The sequence below is a fragment of the Crocuta crocuta genome, unplaced genomic scaffold (genome assembly GCF_008692635.1).
Source record: "Crocuta crocuta isolate KB4526 unplaced genomic scaffold, BGI_CrCroc_1.0 scaffold15, whole genome shotgun sequence".
In the NCBI taxonomy this organism is placed as follows: domain Eukaryota; kingdom Metazoa; phylum Chordata; class Mammalia; order Carnivora; family Hyaenidae; genus Crocuta; species Crocuta crocuta.
Window position 1 is genome coordinate 1,496,040 of NW_027530508.1, and position 26,002 is coordinate 1,522,041.

General features: G+C 40.2%; 1 protein-coding gene and 2 pseudogenes across 1 annotated transcript in view; 2 read left to right on the forward strand and 1 right to left on the reverse strand.

Annotated features, from left to right (window-relative positions):
* The window catches only part of ATRN (attractin), a 154,383-nt gene that overhangs the window by 29,027 nt on the left and 99,354 nt on the right, over positions 1–26,002 (reverse strand). Inside the window, exons 22-24 of the mRNA XM_077767044.1 lie at positions 23,604–23,698; positions 20,691–20,769; positions 18,598–18,755 (exon numbers count right to left, since the gene is read on the reverse strand). Coding sequence (XP_077623170.1) covers positions 18,598–18,755; positions 20,691–20,769; positions 23,604–23,698 — 332 coding nt within the window. The remainder of the gene's footprint in view (positions 1–18,597; positions 18,756–20,690; positions 20,770–23,603; positions 23,699–26,002) is intronic.
* Positions 1,924–4,660, forward strand: LOC144233932 (COMM domain-containing protein 8 pseudogene; annotated as a pseudogene).
* On the forward strand, positions 13,314–14,150 carry LOC144233933 (uncharacterized; annotated as a pseudogene).

Sequence of the window (26,002 nt, forward strand, 5' to 3'; positions counted from 1 at the left end):
AAAGTGGGGGGGCACACGCACTCCAATGTTTATAGCAGCACCACCCACAATAGTCAAATTATGGAAAGAGCCAGGATGTCCACTGACTGATGAATGGATAAAGAAGATGTGGTATATACATATACATACACATACACATACATTTATAAGTATATATGTATATATATACATACACAATGGAATATTACTCAGTGATCAGAAAGAATGAAATCTTGTCATTTGCAACAAAGTGGATGGAATTAGAATGTATTATGCTAAGCGAAATAAGTTTGCCAGAGAAAGACAAATATCATATGATTTCACTCATACGTGGAATTTAAGAAACAAAACAGATGAACATAGGGGAAAGAAAGGAAAAATAAGATGAAAGCGGAGAGGGAGTCTAACCACAAAAGACTCTTAAATGGAGAGAACAAATTAGGGTTGCTGGAGGGGAGATGGGGGGAGGATGAGCTCAAGGGGTGATGGGCATTAAGGAGGGCACTTGTTAGGATGAGCACTAGGTGTTATATGTAAGTGATGAATCACTAACTGTATTCCTGAAACCAATACTATACTATATGTTAACTAACGAATTTAAATTTTAAAAAATTACAGTGGGACAACAAGCATGATTGGGCTGTCCCTACTCAGACCATCAGACATGCAAACCAATTACAAAAGCGATTTTGTGAAAGATGAGATTTTCCTGAAAGTGCTGTCGGAGAACTGATCGCACAAACCAGAGCGAAACAAGGGCTTGGCAGGATTATCAGCTGAAGAGGTATGAAGGTAAAAACACAAGTCCTTCAAAACACTCCAAAGAGGATTAAGAGAGGACCTTGGGAAAATTGATGAGGCTCTTGACTACTAAATCATGCTGTGAAGCCAAATCTGAAGTGAAGGACTCCATTTGTGCTGTCCCATCTCTGAGCACTATCTATCTGCATAACTGAAGCATTTTCACAATCTTGCTCATTTTCTAGATGTAGATTTATTTATGGTCTTTTTCTTTCATTAGAAAATAAGATTCACAAGGACAGGGACCTTGCTGATGACTATACGTCTCTAGTACCTAAAGCACTGATCGGCACCTAAGAGTGTGGAATAAATATGTGCTGAATAACTGAACAGGGTAATTGGAAAAATAATGACGCTATCCCCACTTCCCCCAAAACTTAGTAAGACCTGACTGAGTTTTCTTCTACGAATCAGCTCATGGTTGCAACCATAATTTAAAATTTGTTGACTCTAAAGTTAAACATTTTTCGTGCTTTTCAGTTTCACTTAAGACAATATTCCAGTCAGAACTTTCTTTCATGATTATAAAATAAACATTGAAACAAACATTGAAGTGTTTGTGGCCTTTCTGACACTGAAGAAAATGGGGACTGCCTATAATAAAATATACTTAATACAAGGAAGAAAACGTTTTTACAATTTGAAAATGAAACAGTATCATTCTTCTCCCTTTTCAAACAGTACGTATCGCTCCCCACACTCCAGCAAACCTAGAATTCATGTCCCCTTACATTTCCACAACCTGCTTCTGCCTCACTTTCGGCAGTAAGTTTGATTTAAGGTGTGCTTGCCCAGGGGACCCTCTGGGTTCATTAAATAAATCTGAGAAACTAAATTCAGAAGCCCAGCTAGCGCCAGGGTTTAAGGGAGGACATGGTGGACCTGCATTTCCCAAGCAGTCATTTTGTGCTTCTGCCAAACACGTGTTTTCAGGTCGCTCTACTACTAGGTCTTTCTGTCACCAGAGTGCCCTGGTCCCCCATCTGCAGTGGGCGGCCCCTGTCCCTCGCTGCCCAGTCCACACACACCCTTCCTTATTCTGCCGCCAGCTCCTCCACTGGGGATTGACTCTCTTCTCTATACTCCCAGTGCCTGATCCACTTCCCTTTCAGGGCATGGGACAGTCATATTCCACTTTATACTATGGCTGTGTATGCAAGCGATGTCCTGGAAAAGAAGATTCCTGTACTCTCCTCTCTACAAAGGTAACAATTTCTGACTTTCTAACTGCTGTAGGATAAAGAATGAAATGGTAATTCCCTCCTACAGAAGCAGATACCCCTACCTCCAGAGGGCAAATACACCATTGTACTCCAAGAACTAGACCATGGCTCTTAAACTCTGGAGAGCCTGCAACAGAGTGCGAGTCTGGGCCCTATTCCTATTCCTGAAGCTTTAAGTGCCCCGGGTGATTCTGATGCTGGTGTCCAAAGGGTGTATTTTGGGAACACTGAAATAAGGAATTAATGGAAAAAGTCTACCCTGCTGCTTCCCCTGAACAATTCCTCTAGTGTTTCAGGAACTATACTGAAAAAATTCGTCATTTTTACTTGGAAGGTTTGGCCCCCAAAGAAATGAACTTGGATCTTTTCCAGGGGTAGGGGTGCGGGGGGAAGGATGAGGGTAGAGAAAGAGAGGGTAATGCTTTGAAACAGAGAGGCATGGTCCAAAACCTGAGACCAGGAAATGGAGAGAGTGGAGAGGATGTTCTAGAGTTTTGAAAGGGCCAAGGAATACAGGGTGAGTGCACGGTAGGCCTGGAGAGGCTCTGGGGCCTCAGTGATTGTCCTGGGCTCAAGTGTCTAGGTCTGTCACACAAGGGAATGAGGACAGCTGTCTGAAAATAAACCCAGTGGCCATAAGCCAGGGCAGTCAGTGAGTGAAGATCAGAGGGCCTTCCCCAGATCTCAGGGCTCAGGTAAGCCTTGAGGTTTCTGCGGTTCCTGAGAAGGGGATGGGGCTCTCTGAGAATCAATTTCTTATCCACTGTGGTAGGGAGGGTGCTCTAAAAATTTTTTTTTTAAATATTTTTTAAAGTAAGGCATTTCTTATATTAAACTACCACAGAACAAATTATTTTTCTAACATTTGCATTTTACATCTCTTATGTGTAGTCCAGAAAGTAAGTATTTGGAAACAAGTGAATGAATGGATGAATGAATACTGACTCACTGACTCACAGGGTAAGGCCACTGTTTAATACAGAAGGTTTGAAAAAAGAGAAGGAAGGACCTCTAGTTTGCCTTTATTGTCACCACCACGAATGATCTTCACTGTTATGAACACACAAGGTAGAGAATGGGAGAGGACGGCTGGCCATCCTGAGAAGTAAAGATTGCTGGCTTCGAGGAAGCATCTGATGGGCTCTGAGAAAACCCAAGGTCTGTATGTACCTGGCAGAATCCTGGTGGGCTGCTCCCATGGCTCCTGAGGCCAGCAGCTTAACCAGGGCTCAGCTCCTCTTGGTCTGGGAGCCTGTCTAGACTAGGTCCCCTCTGTTCTTCAAACAGGCTCTGCAGACGCTAAAGATCTCACTTCAGGACCTGAGAGGGCTAAAGTGGCCTTGGCTGCTATCTGGGCTCCTGGCTTCACCATGCCAATCTTGCCATACAGTTCTGGGACTGCGAGGCTGGAAGTCAGGAGAGAACGGATTCCTCCCATAAGAACTCAGGTCTCAGCTGTGTCAAAGATGGAAGACTCTGTGACCACTCTAACCTGGGTCTACTGCTGCCGCCACCTTGAGTTTTGCTGTGACACAGAAAAACTTTCTTATATGAAATCTTGCCATTTGCAACAATGTGGATGGATCTAGAAGATATAATGCTAAGTGAAATCAGTCAGTCAGAGAAAGACAAATAATATACAATTTCATTCACATGTGGAATTTAAGAAACAAAACAAAGAATAAAGAAGAGACCAACCAAAAAACAGACCCTTAACTATAGAGAACTGATGTTACCAGGGGGGAGGTGAGTAGGGGATGTGTGAAACAGGTGATGGGGAGTAAAAGTACACTTGTTGTGATGAGCACTGGGTGATGTATGGAAGTGACGAATCATTATACTGTACACCCACTGTATGTTAACTGTATTGGAATTAAAATAAAAAAGAATAAAGACTAAAGGAACACTGGATACCCTTGTGGCAGCTGTAGAAGCTTCCAGCCGAGCTGGGCCTGCAGCTTCTTCACAAAGTAATTGATGGCATTTGTAGCTGAGCTTACGCTCTCTAGCAGGATTATCACTATGTCTGAGATTCAACAGAATGGAAGAAGGCTCTAGAAAATATTACCAAATTTTTCAAGCCATAGGTGGTAAAAGTCTCTGATGAAGAGATATTTTAGCCATTGAATCAGCTGAATTGATTTCATCAGGAAGGTATGAAATGCTTGAAAAGTAGGAAAAGATAAAATCAGGCAGGCTCTCTTAGAAGAAATAGTTGATATTTCTTCTCACGGCTACAGGATTTTGATTGGCAGTTAACACTTGTATCATCTTATAACAAGATTGCTACATTACAAATGCCACTTTTAAACCTTAATCTAGGGGCACGGGATGGCTCTGTTAAGAATCTGACCTCAGCTCAGGTCAAGATCTCACAGTCAGGTGAGTTTGAGTTCCACGTCGGGCTCTGTGCTCAGCTCAGAGCCTGAAGCCTGCTTCAGATTCCGTGTCTTCTCTTTCTCTCTCTCTCTCTGCCATTCCCCCGCTCACACTCTCTCAAAAGTAAAATAAAAACATAAAAAAAAATTAAACCTTAAATCTAGATGTAAAAGAAAATGATGAAGTCAAATTGTATTGTCGAAACAGATAAAGAAGAGCTGCAGAATCTAATAAATTCCTTGGAAGCAGCTAACAAAGTGGTCCCGCAGTTGAAATAACTGGAAACTCTATCCGATTTCACTGCTACACCCGAGACAGCCGAGTGACTACTGTGTGTTCAAAAACCTGCAACATGTGGTTATGCTGAGCGAAATAAGTCAGGCAGAGAAGGACAAATATCATATGTTTGCACGTATAGGAGGATTANCATGTGGACTGTAAGGCTGTGCTGAGAAAACAGCCATGCTGAGATTGCAAAAATAAAAATTTATCAGCTTCCTGAAAGCACAGGAAATGACATGGTTGACAGGAAATGCATAAAAACGATAGATGAAAAAGCTGTAAAGCAATTTCTATTTTCATAATGGCTGTTTTGCATTTATTAAATATTTGAGAAATCTTTATAGATATACAGTGTAAGTTTTACTGAAAACTAGAAATGGGCTCTCAAGTAATGTGAAACATCAAAGCACAAATATACTTGAATGTTGCTTAAAGGAATATATGAATAGCAGGATGTGTTAACAGCGAAATATATGATTAATTTATATTTTAAGCTTTTAAAGAATGTAGAAGCTGCATATATAATAGCAGATTGCGTATCTTTCTTATATTTCAAAGACTGTAAAATGTAAATTTCTTAGAGAAAGAAGCCCTTCTTCAGACATGAATAAGAAAAAAATTAAATCTGTGTGAAGAGTTTTGAGTTTATGAATTCTAGAAATTAGAATCTTTTACTAATGAAAATAACACTGTTACTTCTGTCTTTCTGATTGGGAGGGTATGCTCTGATAAAAAGAACAGATGTCATTGTGCAGTGTATATATAACTATTCAAATATCAGCTAAGATTAAATATAGGTACACTTTTGTTATAAACTTTGTTACAAACAAAACAAGTTTTGTTATAAACTTGTTAATAGTTTTGGGTGTTAACAGCTTCACTGGAAAACGAACCATTTTAAATTTTAGTTAACTTTAAAAACAAGCATTCTGGGGCACCTGGGTGTCTCAGCCAGTTAAGCGTCTGACTCTTAATTCTGGCTCAGGTCATGATCTCATGGTTCCTGGGCTCCGTGCTGATAGCGTGGAGCCTGCTTGGGATTCTGTCTCTCCCTCTGTCTCTGCCCCTCCCCTTCTCATACTCTCTCTTGAGCTCTCTTTATATACATAAAATAAGAAAGAATAAAGGAACACTAAAAACAAAAATAAAATAATTTCCTTAAAAACAAAACAAAAACAAATGGAAGTTCTATATGGAACTCCATGTTGAGACCACGGGCACTGGGATCCAATCCAGAGGTGGCCTCACACACTAGCCACCTAATGCTGGTTTGTGCTGGCACAGAAACTGTATGCCCAGGCTTTGCTCAGAGCCTCAAAGCAGGTTAACACCGTCGAGCCACTCAGTCCTGACGTGCCAGCTAAGACTCACCGTCCGCGCGCTCCCAGCCTCCCACCTCAATACTGCTCTGTTCTTTCTTCCCCACTTGTCCTTCCGGCCATTCCTTGCACCACTCTCCAGAATTCCGATTCCATTTTACCATGATCATTAGTAATTTAAAAGTCATTAAGAACTACATATACTGTACTTGGCTCAAATATCTACAAGGACCAAAGAGCTCATCAGGCAAAGCAAAGGTTCCTGCTCCCTATTTCCTCCCCTAACGGTTTCTCTCCAGAGGTCCCCACCTTTAGTTAGGATTCTTTTCAGTTCTTCTGTGGGTTACCTTTTGATCACTAATGAGTTTTTTTATTTCATTTTACTTTATTTGCTATTTCTTGACTTAGCCATTTTAGGTATCACTTAACATCCTACTATAATGGATTCAGGCCATGGTCCCCACTCACCCCTTCCAATATAGTTACATCATTGTTTTTAGGGCCTCTGTCAGTTTCTGTGTCACTGTTCTGAGGGTGATGGTATTGTAAGGATGCCAACAGAGACAGGAAATGGATAAAACACCCTTGAATACAGGGAAAAGATGTGTCTGTTACCCACAAACTGTTGCAGGAGCAGGAGACATCAGTCATGGCCCACTGGAAGGTAGGTTCCCAGCCCTCACAGCCCAGAGGGAGGAGCTCTCAGGCCTCTGCTGCACCCCTGCTTGGAGGTGAGCTCAGCAGTTCTCAGGGAGGCTCCCTTTGCCTTCTCACCAGGGTGAGGTGTGTCAAACTGAGGGAAAACGGGTTTTGTCCCTGATTCCTGACTATTCTAGAGACTGCCCAAGAGCAGCCAATAACTGGTAAAACCCTCGTAAATATGCTATGCGCTTCCAACAAAGTAAAAGAGAAGGTCAGTTCCAAGATACATCCCGGCTGGCACAGGTGTGCTAAGTCCCAGCTAGCCTAGGCTGCTGGCCCAGCTGAGGTTAAATAATACACTCGGGCCTTTATTATTTTTCTATCACTTGTATGCTCTTTTTTGCATTTATTTTTATTAAGGACAATTTGAAACCTTTTAAAAAGTAGAGAGAATAGAATAATGAACCCAGTGTGCTCATTACCCAGTTGTAATAATTACCAGCTCAAGGGCGGTCTTGTTTCATTCATATGCTAGCCTCTTTCCCCACAATCATATTACTTTGAAGTAAATCCCTTTTTTCCTATCATTCCATCCTTAAATATTTCAAATATATATAGTATCTCTTAACAGCCCTCTTTGTAACATTAGGATGTCTGTATCCTTATCCCTTTCTCTTTCACTCAACTCTTTTGACAACTTCTAGAACAATTCAATCCTCTAATACCAGACTGTGCAGACTGGGATGACAAATTCTTGGTCTCCAACCCGAGCTGGCACCTCAGCACTGGTCAGCAGTCATTCTGACAATATCAGAAAAAGCTCTCAGCATCTTTAGAAAAGTTGCAAAAACTCCCACAAAGTTATAATGCCAACCTGAAAGCTCCCGTACTCCAACTATGCATCATCTAGTGCATATTTGTGACATGTCTGCAGCTGATCACCACTATGCTATGACACTGAGGATACAGAAATATAAGGCATCATCCTTGCCCTTAAGGAAATCTTTGTAGAGTGAAAAGCCAGACAAGTCTACAGCAGTGGGGGCACAGATGAGGAAAGAAAGTTGCTACCAGCTATGTGTGAGGGACACTTGACGGACTTACTCCCCTGGGTTTCTAAGCAAGAATTCTACCTAGACTCCCCAGCTCAGGCCCAGCTCCCTCCAAACCAACTGCTGCCAAAGGGGTCTTTCAAAAACACTGATCTTTGGGCCCTTTTTGACACATCAACAATTCCCAGTGGCTTTTGGGTTATTGTTCAACCCCTAAGCTGAAACCTCCAGTCTATCCATGACAGCCTCTGCCTCGTTCCCCAGCACCTAGCTCACAGCACTGCCACTTCTCCTCTGCTCAGGGCTGGTAGTTCCTGAAAGAGACTGGGTATGCCCCTTCCCCACCCCAAACAACCCTACTCCCCAACCTCATGTTCCTGAGACTCAGCCCTGTTACTGCTTACCCTCACTCAGACTCAGGTGGCATGGGACACTTCCCTCTCCTCCCAGGGCTCCCAGAAGCATGTGGGCACATCCTGCCACCCAGTGTCTGACAGATCCTCCTGTCCATTCAAAGCTGCTGCTTTGGGCACAAAGCCTGCGGAGTGAGTATGTATTAAAGGAAGCCTAGTGGGTCCTGGATATGGAGGTCACAGGAGAGAGGTCTGCTAGTAACGGAGATTTACCCATCCTGGCCACAGCTGGTATTCACAGATGGTGGGGATGAAACTGTCCAGGAGAATGGGTCCAGGGGAAATCCAAGGGAACAATGGTATTGAAAAACTAAGAAGAAACAGCCAAAGCCATAGGTCAAAAGTGAAAGAGAAGAGGCTTTCAAGAAGGAGTAATAAATAATGATCCTAATGAAAATCACAAGGTAGTACAAGAACCTTAAATGCCACTTTGAAACAAAAAAGACAAGGGTGCTTGGGTGGCTCAGTTGGTTAAGCGTCTGACTTCAGCTCAGATCATGATCACACGGTTCGTGGGTTCGAGCCCTGCGCCGCGCTCTGTGCTGACAGCTAGCTCAGATCCTGGAGCCTGCTTCGGAATCTGTGTCTCCCTCTCTGACCCTCCCCTGCTCATGCTGTCTCTCTCTCTCTCTCTCAGAAATAAATAAACCATTAAAAAAAAATGAAAAAAAGAATTCTGCTTTAAGTAGCTCAGTTCTAAATGTATTTCACGGCTTTATAAATCTTAAAACTTTTAAGTTACAGATAGCTGACGCCAGGAGGTATGTACATGTGCCTTCATCATTATTATAGAATAATATAAACATTACAAGTGTATCTGACATTGTTCACAATAGCCAAAGAGTGAAAACAACCCAAGTATCCATCAACAGATGAGTGAATAAAATGTGGTCCATATATCCATACAATAAAATATCATTCAATCTTAAAATGAAGTACTCAGACATACTAAATATAAATAAATCTTGAAAACAGTATGCTAAGTGAAAGAAGGCAATCTCAAAGGACCATATACTATGTAATTAAATTATTATGAAATGCCCAGAATAGGCAAATCTATAGGGATAGAAAGTAGACTGGTGGTTGCCAGGGGCTAAGGGGAGGAGGGAATGAGGAGTGACTGCTAATGAGTACAGGGTTTCTTCCTGGGGTGATGAAAATACTCTAAAATTGATTGATGGTGTAGTTACATAACTCTATGAATATACTAAAAACCACGAAATGGTGCGCTTTAAATGGGTGAACTGTATAGTATGTGGATTGTATCTCAATAAAACCGTTACCAAAAAAAGTATATCTGAGTCAATGACATCCTTTGCTGAGTGGAGTAATCCTGCTGGCACCTATAAACAGGAGCCTAGCGTCCAAATGAATGCCCAGTTCTCAGTACAAATTCCGTGTTGCCTTTCCCTTGTGAACACTGGCCTCTTACATAAACCAGCAGATGAAACACCCAGCGTGGAGAAGGCTTTACTATTAGTTCCACATGACAATAACAACCTCTGTTGCAGAGCCAGTAACAAGCCAGAGCCCCAGCTTCACTGCCCACCTTCCCACCTCACCCAAAACGTCTGCCTGTCCATTCTCTATCCTGACTACCTACCCTCCCAAACTATGGGCGTGACTATGCCAGCTGAGTCCCTGCTTACTGGCGAGGACGCCCAGGATCGCTTCCAGAAAGCAGAGGCAGAGGGAGGGGCGCTCACCCACAGGATCAACGGACTAGAAAACATGCACCACTGGCCCCAACACACCCACCACCCTCCTACACACAAGGTCTTTTCAATTTGGGTGGGTTTTTTTTTTTTTAGTTAAACCTGCATCTACAAAGATTTTTACAGTTGGTTTCAAATTCCCTCAGTTAGCAGTTATAGGTTTTGATCTGTTCCTAATTATGGAAAAGAATCCTGGGATTGGTTCAAAGTGAAGGAACTTGAGTTTAGCATTACCATTTTTAAAGTGCCAATGTTTATAAGAATTCTGAGAAGTAGATTCCCTCAGTTGTTTTGCTCTAAAAAATGAGAATGAAAGACAAAGAGTTTTGCCTGCATCGAAAGGCATACTAAAAGTTAACTGAATGGCCTATCCTGCACCACTTAGACACTTCCTTATCTCTACCTTAGTCTCTACATTTTTACAGAATCTGGATAGTCCCTAACTGTGCATGGGTGTGTTTAAGAGCTCACTGTACCTGGAAAAGCTAAGGCTCTGAGGAAAACAGAACAGTACAGAAACGTACGGCCCCCTTCGCTGAGCACCCCACTGGGCCTGCCCAGGAAGATGCAGGCAGAGCCCTCCACAAAGCACACACCCGGATACGGCCCCAAGTGCACAGAGAGGGGTGTCACATGAAGACACCGAGGACGCACAATGCCACAGCTCTTACACTGCCTGCAAATACTACAGTTAGTTGTACCACAGAGCAAAACGACACATTTTCAAGCGAACTTACCTGCTTGTTCAGGGAAAGCTTGCCAAACTAAATGGTGAGCACGCCATAGTTTATTTTCGAAAGTGCTCCTGAATACAGCTTTCATAAGTGGATCTTATTCAAGTAAGTGATCTAGCCCACGTAAGAACACCAAAAAAATCAGGCAGAAAGTCAGTATCTCTTTGACTCTTAAAATCAGTACTTTTAAAAAGTAAGTGTGGGGAAGAGATCCCTCTAGAAAGAAATGCTCTAAAACCATTTCAGTGGCTTTCAGAGGGTGGAGCAACAGGCCATTGGGAGGAAAAAAACTAGAGCTCAGCATTGGCAAGAGCATGGGTATCTCCAACACAAGAGCTGGTTTATATGCACGGGGCCCTCCTTCTAAATGCAAAAAATGTCAGCAGCATGAGATTTTCACTAAGAACCTTAAAAACATCATTTTTCAGTTATACGCAACAAAGCCTAAAGTTCAATCAGATTCAGAAATAACAAGGTATGTCAGTATGAAAACAATCTCAACTTAAAACAAGCCAAGAAATAATATTTACTAGACCCCCAAATCAAAAATTTTATAAATGTATCTGATCTATAATTGGATAGTGTTAGATGTTGCCATATTGAAACTGTATTGACCAGAGCCTAGAGCTCAACTTCTATGGGGTCAAATGACCTAAATCCCTGATTGCCACCTAAGATTCCCACTACCTTGTGTGTTCACTCTGCATAACCCTCTCCCCTTGAATGTGGGTGGGCCTGATCTAATCAGGTGATCACTTTTAAAAGAGATCCTGAGGCCAGTCAGGAAAAGACAGAAAAAGTTGAAGCTTCAGTAGATAGATCTGTATTTCTGGTCTAATATTTTTATTTTCAAATGTTATAGAAATAGACTCATACAATATGTAAGTTGCTAAGCCTCCCCGCACCTCAGCAAAATTTTTCCTTGGGATTCATCCAAATTGTTGTATCAAGAGTTTATTTCTCTTTCTTGCTAAGTATTACCCTATGATATGTATATAGCACAGTGTGGCCGTTCACCTGCTGAAAAATACTTAGGTAGTTTCTAGTTGGGGTTATTATAAAGCTCCTGAATACTGCTGGACTGGTGCTATAAACATGGGTATACAGGTGTCTGTGTAATCACTGGCTTTCATTTCTCTGGGATAAATGCCCAGGAACACAATTGCTGGTTATATACAAAGTGCAAGTTTAGTTTTATAAGAAAATGTCAACCTACTTTCCAGAGTGGCTGTACCATCTTACTTTCCCACCAGCAATGTATGTGTGATCCAATTACTTTGTATTTTCTCAAGCATTTGGTGTTCTCACTATTTTGATAGGTAGGTAGTGATATCTCCTTGCGGTTTTAATTTGCATTTCTTTAATGGCTTCTGAACCTGAACATCTAATGTCCTTATTTGCCATAACGTATAATCTCCTTGATGAACTGTCTCCTCACACCTTTTGTCCATTTTCTAATTAGAGTACTTCTTTTTTAAGGTGTTGAGTTTGACAGTGTGGAGGTTCCTAAGGAAACTAACAATAGAACTCCCCTATGACCCAGCAATAGCACTGCTAGGAATTTACCCAAGGGATACAGAAATGCTGATGCATAGGAGCACATGTACCCCAATGTTCATAGCAGCACTCTCCACAATAGCTAAAACATGGAAAGAGCCTAAGTGTCCATCAACGGATGAATGGATCAAGAAGATGTGGTTTATCTATACCATGGAATACTACATGGCAATGAGAAACAATGAAATCTGGCCATGTGTAGCAACATGGATGGACCTTGAGGGTGTTATGCTGAGCGAAATAAGTCAGGCAGAGAAGGACAAATACCATATGTTTGCACGTATAGGAGGATTAGGAGGAACTTGACGGAGGAACAAGGGGGAGAAGAAGGGCGGAAATGGTGGGGGAAAGGGAGAGAGGCAAACCATGAGAGACTCTTGAATGCTGACAAAAACTGAGGACTGATGGATGTGGGGGGGAGGAGGGATGGGCATGGAGGAGGGCACTTGTGGGGATGAGCGCTGAGTGTTATGTGGAAACTAACTTGACAATAAACTATTTGTAAAAAAAAAAAAAAGAAAAGACAAAAAAATAAATAAAAAATTAAAAAATTTGTAAAAAAAAAAGGTGTTGAGTTTGAGAACTGTTATATTTTAGACACAGGTGCTTTGTTAGAAATATGATTTGCAAGTATTTTCTCCCAATATGTAGCTTACTGTTTCATCCTCTCGCCAGGGTCTTACTACATAGAGCAAAAGCTTTCAGTCTTGATGTGGTCCAATTTATCAATTTTCCCCTTTATGGGTCATGTTTTTGTTGTCAAATTTAAAAATCTTTTGCCCAGACTTAGGATACAAAGTTCTTCAAGGGGCACCTGGGTGGCTCAGTCGATTAAATGTCTGACTTTGGCTCAGGTCATGATCTCACGGTTTGTGGGTTTGAGCCCCGTGTTGGGCTCTGTGCTGACAGCTTCTTAGAGCCTGGGGCCTGCTTCAGATTCTGTGTCTCTCTCTCTCTCTCTCTCTGCCCCTCGCCAGCCTGCACTCTGTCTCTTTCTCAAAAATAAACACTAAAAAAAATTGTTTTCAATTCAAAGTTCTTTTACGATTTATTTTTTTCTAAAAGTTTTATAGTTTTACATTTTACATTTAAAGCTGTGATCCAGAGTCAGCAGAGGGACCTGCGGCAGGCCCGCTTCGGCCGCCTTCCTGGCCTGATCTCCCTCAGTGTCTGACTGTGTGCTCAGTCCCACACCATGGGAAAGCAGGACAGTCTACATGAACCCAATACCAATGGCCAGATCAAGGAGTCCAACCCAGTCTTCAGGGCCACTAATCCAAAATCATCTGAACTGACCAAGGCCTAGGGAAGAAATGAAAGAACAACTAAAAAAGAAAAAGAAAGGCTCCAAGGCACTGGCTGGATTTGAAGGGGAAAAAATGAATGAGAACTGGAAGAAAGAACCAGAAGAACACAAGGATAAATTATTAAGTGGAAGTGAGAACTCATGCAAAAAAAAAAAAAAAAAAAAAAAAAAAAAAAAAAAAAGACAAGAGAAAGAAAAAAGAAACAACTCAGGTAGGTATTCATCTTTACCAGTTCTTTGGATTCTGAAGATGAGGATAAAAAACAAAGAAACAGGAAAAAGAAGAACCATTTGTATAAATCTTCTGAAAGCTCCACATCAGAAACTGGAGTGGACAGTAAGGATAGTTTACAAAAGAAGTGAAAGGACACAGCTGAGAAAGAGAAGGACATGAAAGGACTTAGGAAGGCAGGCAGGCAGGCAGGCAATAGAATAGAATAGAATAGAATAGAATAGAATAGAATAGAATAGAATAGAATAGAATAGGAAGGAAGGAAGGAAGGAAGGAAGGAAGGAAGGAAGGAAGGAAGGAAGGAAAGAAGATGTATCCTGATAAACCTTTATCACCATGGCCCCTATCAGAATCAGAAGGACATGGGGAAAAAAGAAAAAAAAGCAGTGAAGAATGACAAAATATAACAAGTAAAGAACACCAGGTAATAGTAAGAAAAAAGAAGAAGAAAAAGAAGCATAGGAACACCATAAGAAGAAAGTGAAGGCTGCTAGTTCAAGTCCTGGCTCACTGTAACATTAAGAGAAATTAGGATTCTCTTATAAGGAAAGCACAATGTCTAAGGAAATTTCAGCTGTGAAAATTGACACAATTACTAAAAATGCATGAATTTTCTTGTTGTTAGAATTAGTCCTGGACTATGCAGTAGCCACTCAAATGCTGCTGTGGGCAAGGGCCATGTTGTTGCCTGCTGCTTGAGTATCTATTTCTTCTCTTCCTATGCTTAACAACTCTGGGAGATAATACATTGCAGTTGTGCTAGTGGTTACAATATTTGGGGATAAAATTAATATTTTTTATTGTTTATTTATTTCTTTTGAGAGGGTGAGGGACAGAGAGAGAGAGAGAGAGAGAGAGAGAGAGAGAGAGAATCCCAAGCAGGCTCTGCACTCAGGATGTGGGGCTCTATCTCACAACCGGTGAGATCATAACCTGAGCTGAAATCAAGAGTTGGACACTTAAATGACTGAGCCACCCAGGCATCCCTTAAAATTAATACTTTTGACTAGAAGTATCTAATGATAAGTCCACAGAACTTGAATCTGGATACATCATTAAGACGTAATCAGAAAGAAGCAGATTACTCCAGTTAACATTTCTGAAATAGGGATCACATTAATTATTTCAAAATCCTTACTCTGTAGATAAGTGTATTTTAATTTCTTCCCCTTAAATACTTCCATCTATCTTGGGAAGGAGCTTTGGAGGGGGGGAACTATCTATTTAGCTATCTATTTAGCTAGGAGAATAGCATGCCTTTTATCCTCACACATCCTATTTTTGAGGGAATAGTAGCCATGCTTCATGGGAGGGCAGAGCTGGGTACACCAGTCTTGCCCTTTGACATCCTTGGACTCCTTCAAGTGAACCGGAGAAATGGCCCTTTGCAGCACAGCTGAGCCCCCCAAAGTTCTGGGACTTACCTCCACTTCAATAACACTGAATGTTTTTTAGTATTAGAATGCGTTATGACATTTGAAATAATTCTGACTACACTTTGGCTTTGGAGAGGAATCATTTCATATAGACCCAGGTACTTTTTATTAACTTCTTGTTCTTGCTATCTTAAATTCCTTAACAGTATATTTGCCAAAATACTTAGCATGTAAAAATAAATAATCAAAAGCAGACTTCTGATTATTTATTTATTTTTTTTTAAACAGCTTCAAATTGAAGCTGAGACTTACCATAAACAAGTTGAGTGGGAGGCCTGGTATGCTGTGTCTTGTTACACAAAGCTATTGCCAGAATCTCAGTAAACAGAACATTTAAAAAATTTGTCATTGTATATTCATAACAAATTATGACAAGTTAAGTGAGAATTATATTATGCTCTTCCTGTGTCCTATTTTCTTAAGATTTCGTGCTTCATATCTACTGCCGAAGTGCTTAATGGTAATGTTACATGGAAATGATAGATCATTTTTACTTTGTTTTTATATAATGAGGTAACATGAAACATACTTTGATGTACAATCCTGTCTGTTATAGAGGGCGTGTTAATTACGGTGGCATATGCACAAAACATTTTGACATGACAAGAGGCTGAAGAAATAGCCATTTTACTTTTAAAAAAAAAGATGTGATCCATAATGAGCTGATTTTGTGTAAGATGTGAGGTTTAGATCAAAGTTCACTTATTTTCTGTGGCTGTCCAATTGTTCCAGCAGTACTTATTGGAAAAGGCTATCCTTCCTCCACTCTACTGAATTAACTGTCTTTGTTTCTTTGTCAAAACTCAGATCGACATATTTATGTGGTTCTGTTTCAGGGTTCTTTATTCTATTCCTTGATCTATCCCTCTGCAATAACCACAAAGTCTTGATTACTGTAGCTGAACAATAAGACTTAACACTGTAGACAACGAGTCCTCCCACTTCATTCCTCTTTTTCACACCTGTTACAGCCATTGTAGATTCTGCCTTTTCATATAAACTTTAGAGTAAGTTTATATTTACGAAAAGAAAAAAAAATCTTGCTGTGATATTTAAAACTTTTTAAAATTAGGGTAAAAAATACATTTTTTAACCTTTTATTTATTTTTTTAATTTTTTTAAAATGTTTTATTTATTTCTAGGAGAGAGACAGCATGAGTAGGGGAGGGTCAGAGAGAGAGGGAGTCACAGACTCTGGAACAGGCTCCAGGCTCTGAGCTGGCAGTCAGCACAGAGCCTGACACGGGGCTCGAACCCACGAACCATGAGATCATGACCTAAGCGAAAGTCGGACGGTTAACCAACTAAGCCACCCAGGCGCCCCACATTTTTTAACCTTTTAAAAAGATGTTTATTTATTTATTTTTGAGAGAGACAGAGCGAGCACAAGCAGGGGAGGTCAGAGAGGGAGAGACAGAGAGGGAGACACAGAATCCGAAGCAGGCTCCAGGTTCTGAGCTGTCAGCACAAAGCCCAATGCAGGGCTTGAACCCACGAATCATGAGATCATGACCTGAGCTGAAGCTGGACGCTTAACCGAACCACCCAGGCGCTCCCCATTTTAACCATTTGTAAGTGCATGATTCAGTACTCCTAAGCAGAGATGATGGAAAGATTAGATAAGAGGATAGTGTGAATAACTTTGTGTCTATACATTTGAAAAAATGAAATAAATTAGTATCTAGGAAAAGTTATTTTAAATGATTCAAACAGAAAGAGAAAATCCAAAACATCCTATAACTTTTAAAGAAGCTGAATCAACAGTTTTAGAAAATCTCCACAAATAAAACACCAAAATCTAATGATTTTACAGGAGAGATCTATCGAGTACTCAAGGTTCACACAGTTCTAATATTATATAGTCTCTTCCAGAAAGAAGATAACTCAGTTTATAATTATTACTGGTTAGTTAACCTTGATGTAAATACCTAACCAGGAAAGCAAAAGGAAACTGGACGAATGGTGGTGTCACTCACTGAGAAAGGAGGCATGGGCTTTGGGGCTGAGGTCATAGGAATGACTATGTGCAGGAGCTTGTGACTGTCCAGGTAGAGATGTCTAGGCGACAACCGAGAATGTTGGTCTGCAGCTCAAGTAGAAGCTGGGCTGGAGGTAGCACTGAGAATCACCAATACAGACAGTCCCCTAAGTCTTACAGGTGGGATGGAATTACCCACGGAAACTGCGTGGGATGTGCCTGATCCCCAGACAACCCCAATATTTTAAGGAAGGAGATCTCCTGAAGAGCCTGGCCAAAGAATCAGGCAAAAAAGGACCAGAAAGGCCAGAAGGACAGGGACTCAAACCACTCTGTGAGAAAGAGAGAAGAGAGGGGACTGAAGAATTCAGTGACCGGCGTCCGCTAAGACACGATGGTTTCAGGATGTGGTGAGGGAAGCAGGCACTGCTGTGGGCTGATGGATGAGTGGTTAAGAGGAAGCACAGATACAGAGCCAACACTATGAGAAGGCTGGCCGAGGAGAGAAGCAGAGTGTCTAAGAGCAAAGGGAAAAGCAGATTAGAGGATGGACACTCTGATAGACACTAGACAGAAAAAGGAAAGTAGTTGGTGAGAAAAGAAACACAATAGAGCCTATCCTCACATTCCAGGAATGAAAAGATGGCTCTGTAGTCACAGTCCCAAGGCATGAGCATAAAATCACCATTTCAAACACATCGTCACTGATCAGTGACGACTTGCTTCTGAGAGTCGGCAAACAGCCACAGAGTAGTCCTGTCATGTTTCTCTGCCTAAAGGTGAACCAGTCCTTCCAAGTCCACCCAGCCCTGAATTCCACAAAGGGGGTAAAAGGGAAAAGTATGGAGGCAAGGCCCTTGAGGACAGAGGCAGATGATAAAGAGCAAAACTGAGGTCATGGGTCTTGGATAAGAGGGAGTCTACTCGTCCCGAGAACAAAGAAAAGGATCAAGGTTGGTAACATTGGTGGCAGCAGCAGGTGACATGCTTTCAGGTCACATACACAAAAAATGTGAGGCGGGGAGAGGCTACATGATCTGTCTAGGAGCAGGCCAGGACGCATCCCCACGTAGGACTACGGGGCCTGTGCGCTTACAGGCAACCTGGCGCTGCTGCCCATTACACTCCAATCTAGCTTCCTTTAAACTCTGCCCGCATTTGCGGCATCTTTCCATACGGCACTTCTCACACTCTGGCTCTCACTGGTTAGAAGTGTGTTTATTTCATTTTTACCCACTTTACCCCAGAACTGAAGCTCTGTAGGCTTTGACGTGGCAAGTGCTCAATGAAGAAATGAATACAGTTGTAGTTACCAAACGTGTTATGTGCCGAGTTGCTTTCCAGGATGCATATCATTTCCCTTCTGAAGTGATTTAAGTCATCCCCACCACACCTTCCTTACGGTGTTCATGTGCTCAACACTCCTTTGCCACAGATACTAAAAGCAATACCGTATACCTCATTTACCTCAAGTTCCCAATTAGTGGATTTAGTCTCCACTGAAGAGATTTCACTATGTCTGCAGGTGAGACCGGAAAGCACTTCTTACCTGAATTTTGATGGGCCAGGTGAAATTACTGACATAAACGAAGAAAGTGATATTTGGGTGGTTGCGAAAATCAAATTTCTCGTTAGAGAAGCTATCTTTGTACTCCTTAATGTTGGTTTTTGAAACAACAGGCATCTCTTCTCCAGCCTGGGTTCCAGCTGTCAGAAAGAAAAGAATGAATTTATAAGAGCCCCGTTTTTTGTTTTTTGTTTTTTTTAATTTATGTTATGGACAGAACCTGGCCTCAATAATAATGACAGTTAGCATTTACTGAACACTCTCTACATTCCAGGAATAGCCTTTAAAAACACAGGCTCCTTTAAGTCTAACAACAACTCATTATTTTCATTTACAGATATCAGGAAACTGAGGTTCAGAGAAATTTAGTAACTTGGCTCAGGTCACACAGCTCGCAAGAAGCAGAGTTGAGATTTGCAGCAGGAAGGCTAATACGCAAGGCTGTGCGCTTAACCAGAATGCTTTTGCAGGGGTCTCTGCAATTCCTCAGCACTGAAACATGTAGCTGTGAAAATACAGATACCACTGGAACCTTGCTGACAAGCAAAGGCTCTTACTCTGCACATAACACTCCAATGGCTTTACCTTTCCCCTTTATACCTATTTGTCAGTGCTCCTGATCCCCCATATCAGGGACAGTGAGTGCCCTCTCACTTCGTAACTAGCCATGACCTCATGTCTCCCATCCAAGTACTAACCAGGCCCGACCCTGCTTAGCTTCCAAGATCAGATGAGATTGGGCACGTTCAGGGTGGTATGGCTGTAGACCGTGACCTCATGTCTCTACAGCAGCAGGGAGGAAAGAGCTCTAGGGAGTCACTCAGTACCTTCTGTTATCAACTACAACTGTATTTAAATCCCCTCAATCTGGTATAAACTCATCCTCTTCCCAACAGTCCTTCAATATTCCATATTCTCCCTTAGCCAGAAATTCTAGTGTCTACAGATTCATAAAATAGATTTTTTCCCATGTCTGCATTAAATACTGTGTCTGGAGGCCAGGTTGTTGGGTCCTCATTGAGAGAATCATTGAAAAGCATTCACATGCTCAGAGATGTCTTTTTCCCAAGGCTCTGGTAATTCAGACTTTTTCCTTAAAAGCGTCTCCTCACTGCAAGTATCTAACCCTCTGAATTCTATACAATCTTTTAAGACATGATAAACATGTCTTAAAAGATTGTATCTTTTAAGATATGATAAATAGAATACATACAAAGGTTATATTTAATTTTGCTTCAGTCTGATTGGTCGTGTTGTGACCAAAAACCAGTACTGTAAGACTAACAATAGAGAAATGCTGTTAAAATTTAGTGAGAAATTACCATGTTTCAAGCACTACATTGACTACTTTGTCATTTCATCTTCACCATGCTCTGCATAGCTAGGTGTTTTAATCATCCCTTGTACACATGAGGAAACTGGCTCAGAAAGCTTAATTTGCCTAACTGCACAGTGCAGCATAGTAAATAACGGGCAGAGTTCAAACCCAGGTCTGCCAAGCTATGTTTGTAAGCACTACATCAGGCCCACCTGTTACTTCTTCAGATTTTCTTTAGTAAACTGTGGCAAGATAAACATGATAGCAAACACTATGCTCTGAGTCTTGATTTAACTCCCAAAGTGTATTTCCCTTTACTTACTAAGGTCTCATTCTATTTAAAATATTTCCATTTCTTGAAACTCTGAGTCTTTTCCATACTTTACTTCTGAAGCATGCACCGGGAGGACAATGGGAGTGCCAGAGCAGTGGCTGTAGCAATGCTATTAAAGCTGGTAGCAGGGCAGGGGTGGTGAGCACGTGCTGCCTGACCCCATGGAAGGCGCTGGCACATATAGCCTGCACAGCAGCTACACAGCAATTCTAGGAATAAGCATTGTTATCTTCTCTTTACGATAAAGAACCCTAAGGTCCAGGGAGGGGTTTAGACACTCGTTCAAGGTCTCGCAGGTAATAAGTGGCAAAAGTGGGTTTCAAATCCACCTGTCTGTCCCCAGAGCCCCCATTCTCAACTCCTGCATCACATTTCTCAGTCGACTACCCCCACCTGGAAGGTCTTCTCTAGGAATGTCTTTACCTGAGAAGCTGGCGGCCCAGGTGATGTTGAGGTTGAAGTTTTTGGAGGCATTGATGAACATGTCCAAATCCCTGTTTTGCTGATGAGAGGTGCAAACAGAAAATTAATTATAACAGTTTCCCAATTTTAAAATGAAACAGTAATTCAATTTGACTACTCTCAATTTTCTTAATTACAACACGGATAATTTATAGTCCTAAAAGAAACTCACACTTATAAAATATATAAAATATGAGTAACATTTCTAACCGATATATCCCAGATAAATTTCACCTCTCTCTCTTAAAGGTATATGTAATTTAATGCTTTATCAAATGCCTAACTTCCTGAAAAAGTATCTTTTAAAAAACCCTTCACCAGAGCACAATGACTTATACTGTATGACCTATGTTAGGGGAAGGAGCCTTGTGAGCATCATCTAGGCAGTTCAGCTCCAAATGGCTGGAAAGCTCACGCTAATATGTAAACACTTAAGTCCCCAGTTTATGTGTATTTTATAAATTAAACCTATGTACTTCTGAACTGATAGATTATATATATTGTAAAGTTCTTCAAATGGAAATGGTTTTTTTTTTTAAAAAGCATATAAAGCTGAAATTAACTTAAAAAATACTTTGTGTCCATTTAGGATTTGAAAAAAACATTTTTCTCTCACTAAAAATATTATTTCAAGAGAAATATGACTGAATATTCCTCATTAGCTTTGAAACCTTATTTACCACTTAGCTAGAACAATTAGAAGAGCTAGGTTATTGTGATTCTTGATTTTAATGACTGAAAAAGACATCTCTGAGAAATGTGCTGAGCCAATGGGAAGAAGTACAATGCTGGCTACACTGGGTAAACTGATGCTAATTTTTAGTTTTCAATGAAATTTGACTAATAAGTCTCTCTCTTGTGGCCAAAGAATTGTTTTTGCAAATAAATCAAATGTTGTATTTTTATATTTTATAAATGGATCCAGTCTGCTGAAATTCTTCATCTTTAAAGAGATCAAAAAAAACAAGTCAGATCAATAAGATTTGTAATGGTATTTACAGCACAAAATCACAACAGAAACATTTCCAAATAGTCATTTTCAAAATGTGATCTCCAATCCAAAAGTTTCTCTTGCAAAGCAGTTAGTTACGTTCTCATTTATTCATATAACCTCATCTTCTTCTTGCAGGGAACAGTTCAAGTATTTGTCTATGTTTACTGGAAGCACACTACTAATAATTACTTCTTTTGGAAAGAATCAATAAATTTGAAATCCTAGTGCTTTTATAAAACACAGAACATACACACTGGATAACTCTATTAAATATTCTGTCATAAAATAAACAGGGAACTCCAGAGAGGTCAAAAGATTTTTGTAGTCATTCCTTGCCTCATTAAGAAGTATTACCAGGAGTCTGTTTATTTAAAATAAAATCAACAACATCAATCACATCCCGAAAGACTGACTACTTCAACCACTTGCTCAGGAATAAGGTATTAAATAAATTTCACGTGTGGTACTTTTGCTATAACCTTATCCTAAAATNACTTAACTGGTATGATATACAGTGTGTCCACATAATATTTTCATTTAAGGTTATTTATTATTTTTACTTAAAAAGAAATTCACTCACTGAAATACATTTTCTCTAGTACATTTTTCCTTAAATTTTACCTTTAAAATAGAACTTAAAAAACAAATCTTACTTTCATTTCATTGTATAGTAAACATCCCACACTCTGGATTTTGTTCTACTACTAATTTATTTATTTTTTAAATTTAGTAATGTTTGTTAACAAAGGAATATAAATATAAAGCCTACTGTCATATTATCTTCTGTGTATCATTCATCATGTTTATTGTGACAGGAATTTTGTGACAGTAAATGGCTTTGTGTATGTTAATGAGAAATAAGAAAGCTTCAAAGAGGTTCCTAAATAATTTATCATCAAGTTTAGTGAAATTTCATTATATACTGGAGTGGCCATTGAATGACTTTATATTTCATCGAAGAAATCGTAGATATGAAGAAATGGTCTAGATGCTTCACTTTTATTTTTAAAAAAATTTTTTTTAAATGTTTTTATTTATTTCTAGGAGAGAGAGAGAGACAGCGTGAGCAGGGGAGGGTCAGAGAGAGAGGGAGTCACAGACTGAAACAGGCTCCAGGCTCTGAGCTGGCAGTCAGCACAGAGCCCGACGCGGGGCCCGAACCCACGAACCGCGATATCATGACCTAAGCGAAAGTCGGACGGTTAACCAACTAAGCCACCCAGGCGCCCCTAGATGCTTCACTTTTAAATGTCAAGCTATGTTGACGCCCTTCTACCCCTAGATGGTACCTTATGGCAGGCTGTGGTTCATCATTAATGAAAAAAGATATAAACCCACATTTCAAACAGTCGTCTTAATAATTTCTGGTCAACTTCTTGTTGGACCTGATTGCACCTTCACTGTTTTATCTCCTACTGAGGCTAACAACTTATTCTAGGCACAGAAGTGTCACCTCTGTATCGTCCTGTTATCAATGGCATTCATTTCAATCTGCAGTTTCTTTGCAGGTACTTGTTAAGCGTCTGGTCCATTCTGAGAGTAAATCTGGGCCTTACCATGTGTCCCTCTAACAGGGGAGCTCCCCTTGCAGTCTGCTCTCCTTTCCTGTATGGGGCAGTGATGGGCTGATGGGCAAACCAAGTATGTGTGGAGTTAGTGTCAGCCTGTATATCAGATCCTGATAAATCTTAACAAGCCACTCTTGCCTTTGAGATGGAGAGGAGATAAAATGTAGATCCTAACACTTCTTTCCTGCACTTCTGAAGGGTCCTGGGTACTCTACTTTGGAGACCATGCTAATGCAGTGCTTCTAGCCGTAAGGATCAAGAAAAAGAGCCACATGAATTCAAAACAAGGCAAGAAAACTTTTAAAATCTTACTTCATCAGGTGTCGCCACAAAATTGATGGCTGTGTAATAGCGGTCATCTTCCTGGGACAGGCTAAAGGTGAACTGATAGTCAATAAGAAGAGTATCTGTAGAAAGAAAGAAATGTATATTCAAAAATTAAAACAAAACAAAATAGAACAAGTCTTTAGAAATAGACTGATTTTCTTATAAATATTCAATAGCCAGAAAACACTTTGAGATCACTTATAACTGGGAACTGGGAAGCTTTTCAAAGGAAATAAAGTCTGTGGGCAGTATTGTTTTATTTGGAATAATCTATCAAACTCTCCTTGTATCATGACCCTGGCTGAGACATTAGGCTCCAACTTCACTCACCTACAAATATTAATTGTACATCTATTACATGCTAGGTTTTGCTTAAGGATACAAAGCTATAAATTAATGATCTAAAAAGAACCGAGACTACATGGAAAAATGGCTGATTCCAGGTCTGGAGCAAGGAATATGTGCCCTGACTATTTTACTCTAGAAAGCAAGAAAGCATTCAAACACTAAAGTGATGCAGCAAAAGAACAGAGCTTTAAAGAGAGCCTAATGACCAAAGACGGTATAGTTTTTTTTTTCCTCTAGTCCAAAAAACGTGGTTTTATTAAAACATGGGGACAGAACCCATGGGCAGAAAGAGCTGCCCAAAGACGGTATAATTTAATTCTAAAAAGTCTATTGTACAACTCAACAACCTGATTTAAAAATGGACAAAGGACTTGAATAGCTATTTCTCCCAAGAAGATATACAAATGGACATGAAAAGATGCTCAACATCATTAATCATTTGGAAAATACAAATCAAAACCACAATGAGACACCACCTCATGCACAGTAAGATGGCTACTACTGAAAGAAAAAAAAAAAAAAGAAAAGAACAAGTGTTGGTGAGGATGTGGAAAAACTGGAAACCTTGTACACTACTGGTGAGAATGTGAAATGGTGCAGCTAATGTGGAAAACAGGATGGTAGTTTCTCAAAAAATTAAAAGTAGAATTACCAAATGATCTAGCAATTCCACCTCTGAGTCACACCTAAAGAGTTGAAAGTACGATCTTGAAGTGATATTTGTACACCATGATCACAGCAGCCAAATAGATCACGGCTATTATTCACAATAGCCAAATGATGGAAGCAATCCAAAGGTCCATCAATAGTAAACATAAAGTGGAATATTAAAAAGGAAGTAAATTCTGACATATACTACAACCTAGAACAATCTTGAAGACACTATGCCAAATGAAATAAGCCACTCAGAGAAGACAGATACTGTATGATTCTACTTCTATGAGGTGCCTAAAGCAGCCAACATTATAGAAACAGAAAATAGAATGGTGACTGCCAGGGGCCAGAGAAAGAGGGAAAGGGAGAGTTGTTGTTAAGTTTATTTTTTTATTGTTTAAGAAACTGCCAAATGGTTTTCCAGAGTGCCTACACCATTTTATGTTCCCACAGAGAATGTGTGCATGAAGGTTCCAGTTTCCCACAGCATTGCTAAAACTTGGTATTTGATATTGGCTTTATTTTCCAAGACAGGTTGTAATGTACCAGATTACAAAAAATTCACTGATAGAGTTTCGAGTTCCACACTTAATTGATCTTTAAGAAATAAGCTGTTTGTCTAGTTTTGGTATGATATCAAAGGGCAGTATACATAATAAACTGGAAAGGTTATTAAAATACGCTACCCCTTTCCAACTATATCTGGTGAGACAAGGTTTTTAAAAATGTACTTTAACCAAAGAGATGTATTCAACAGACTGAATGCAGAGCAGAAGTGAAAATCTAGTTATCTTAAGTTATTATTAAGCCACGATGCTGGTCATTCTAGGGGTGTGTCTCACTGTGGTTTTAATACACATTCTCCAAACGTGTGACGTTAATATGTCTTTTGTTCATGTTGGCCAACTGTCTTTTTTAGTGAAATGTCTCTTCAAATCATTCCTTGTTTTCAACTGGAATTGTCTCCTCATTCAGTTGTAAAAGTGTTTTTTTTAATATATTCTGGATATAAGCTCCTTATCAAATACATAATTTGCAAACATTTTCTCTTCTCTGTGGCTTTTTACTTTTTAATGGTATTCTTTTAAATATAAGTTTTAACTTTTGATAAAGTCCCAATAAATTTTTTTCTTTTGGGGCACCTGGGTGGCTCAGTTGGTTGAGCATCCAACTTTGGCTCAGGTCATGATCTCAAGGATAGTGAGTTCGAGCCCCGCCTTGGGCTCTGTGCTAACAGTTCAGAGCCTGGAGCCTGCTTCGGATTCTGTGCCTCCCTCTCTCTCTCTCTATCAAAAATAAATAAAAATTTTTAAAAAAATTTTAAATACTATTTTCTTTTATGAGTTGTGCTTTTAGAATCATATCTAAGAACTCTTTCCCTT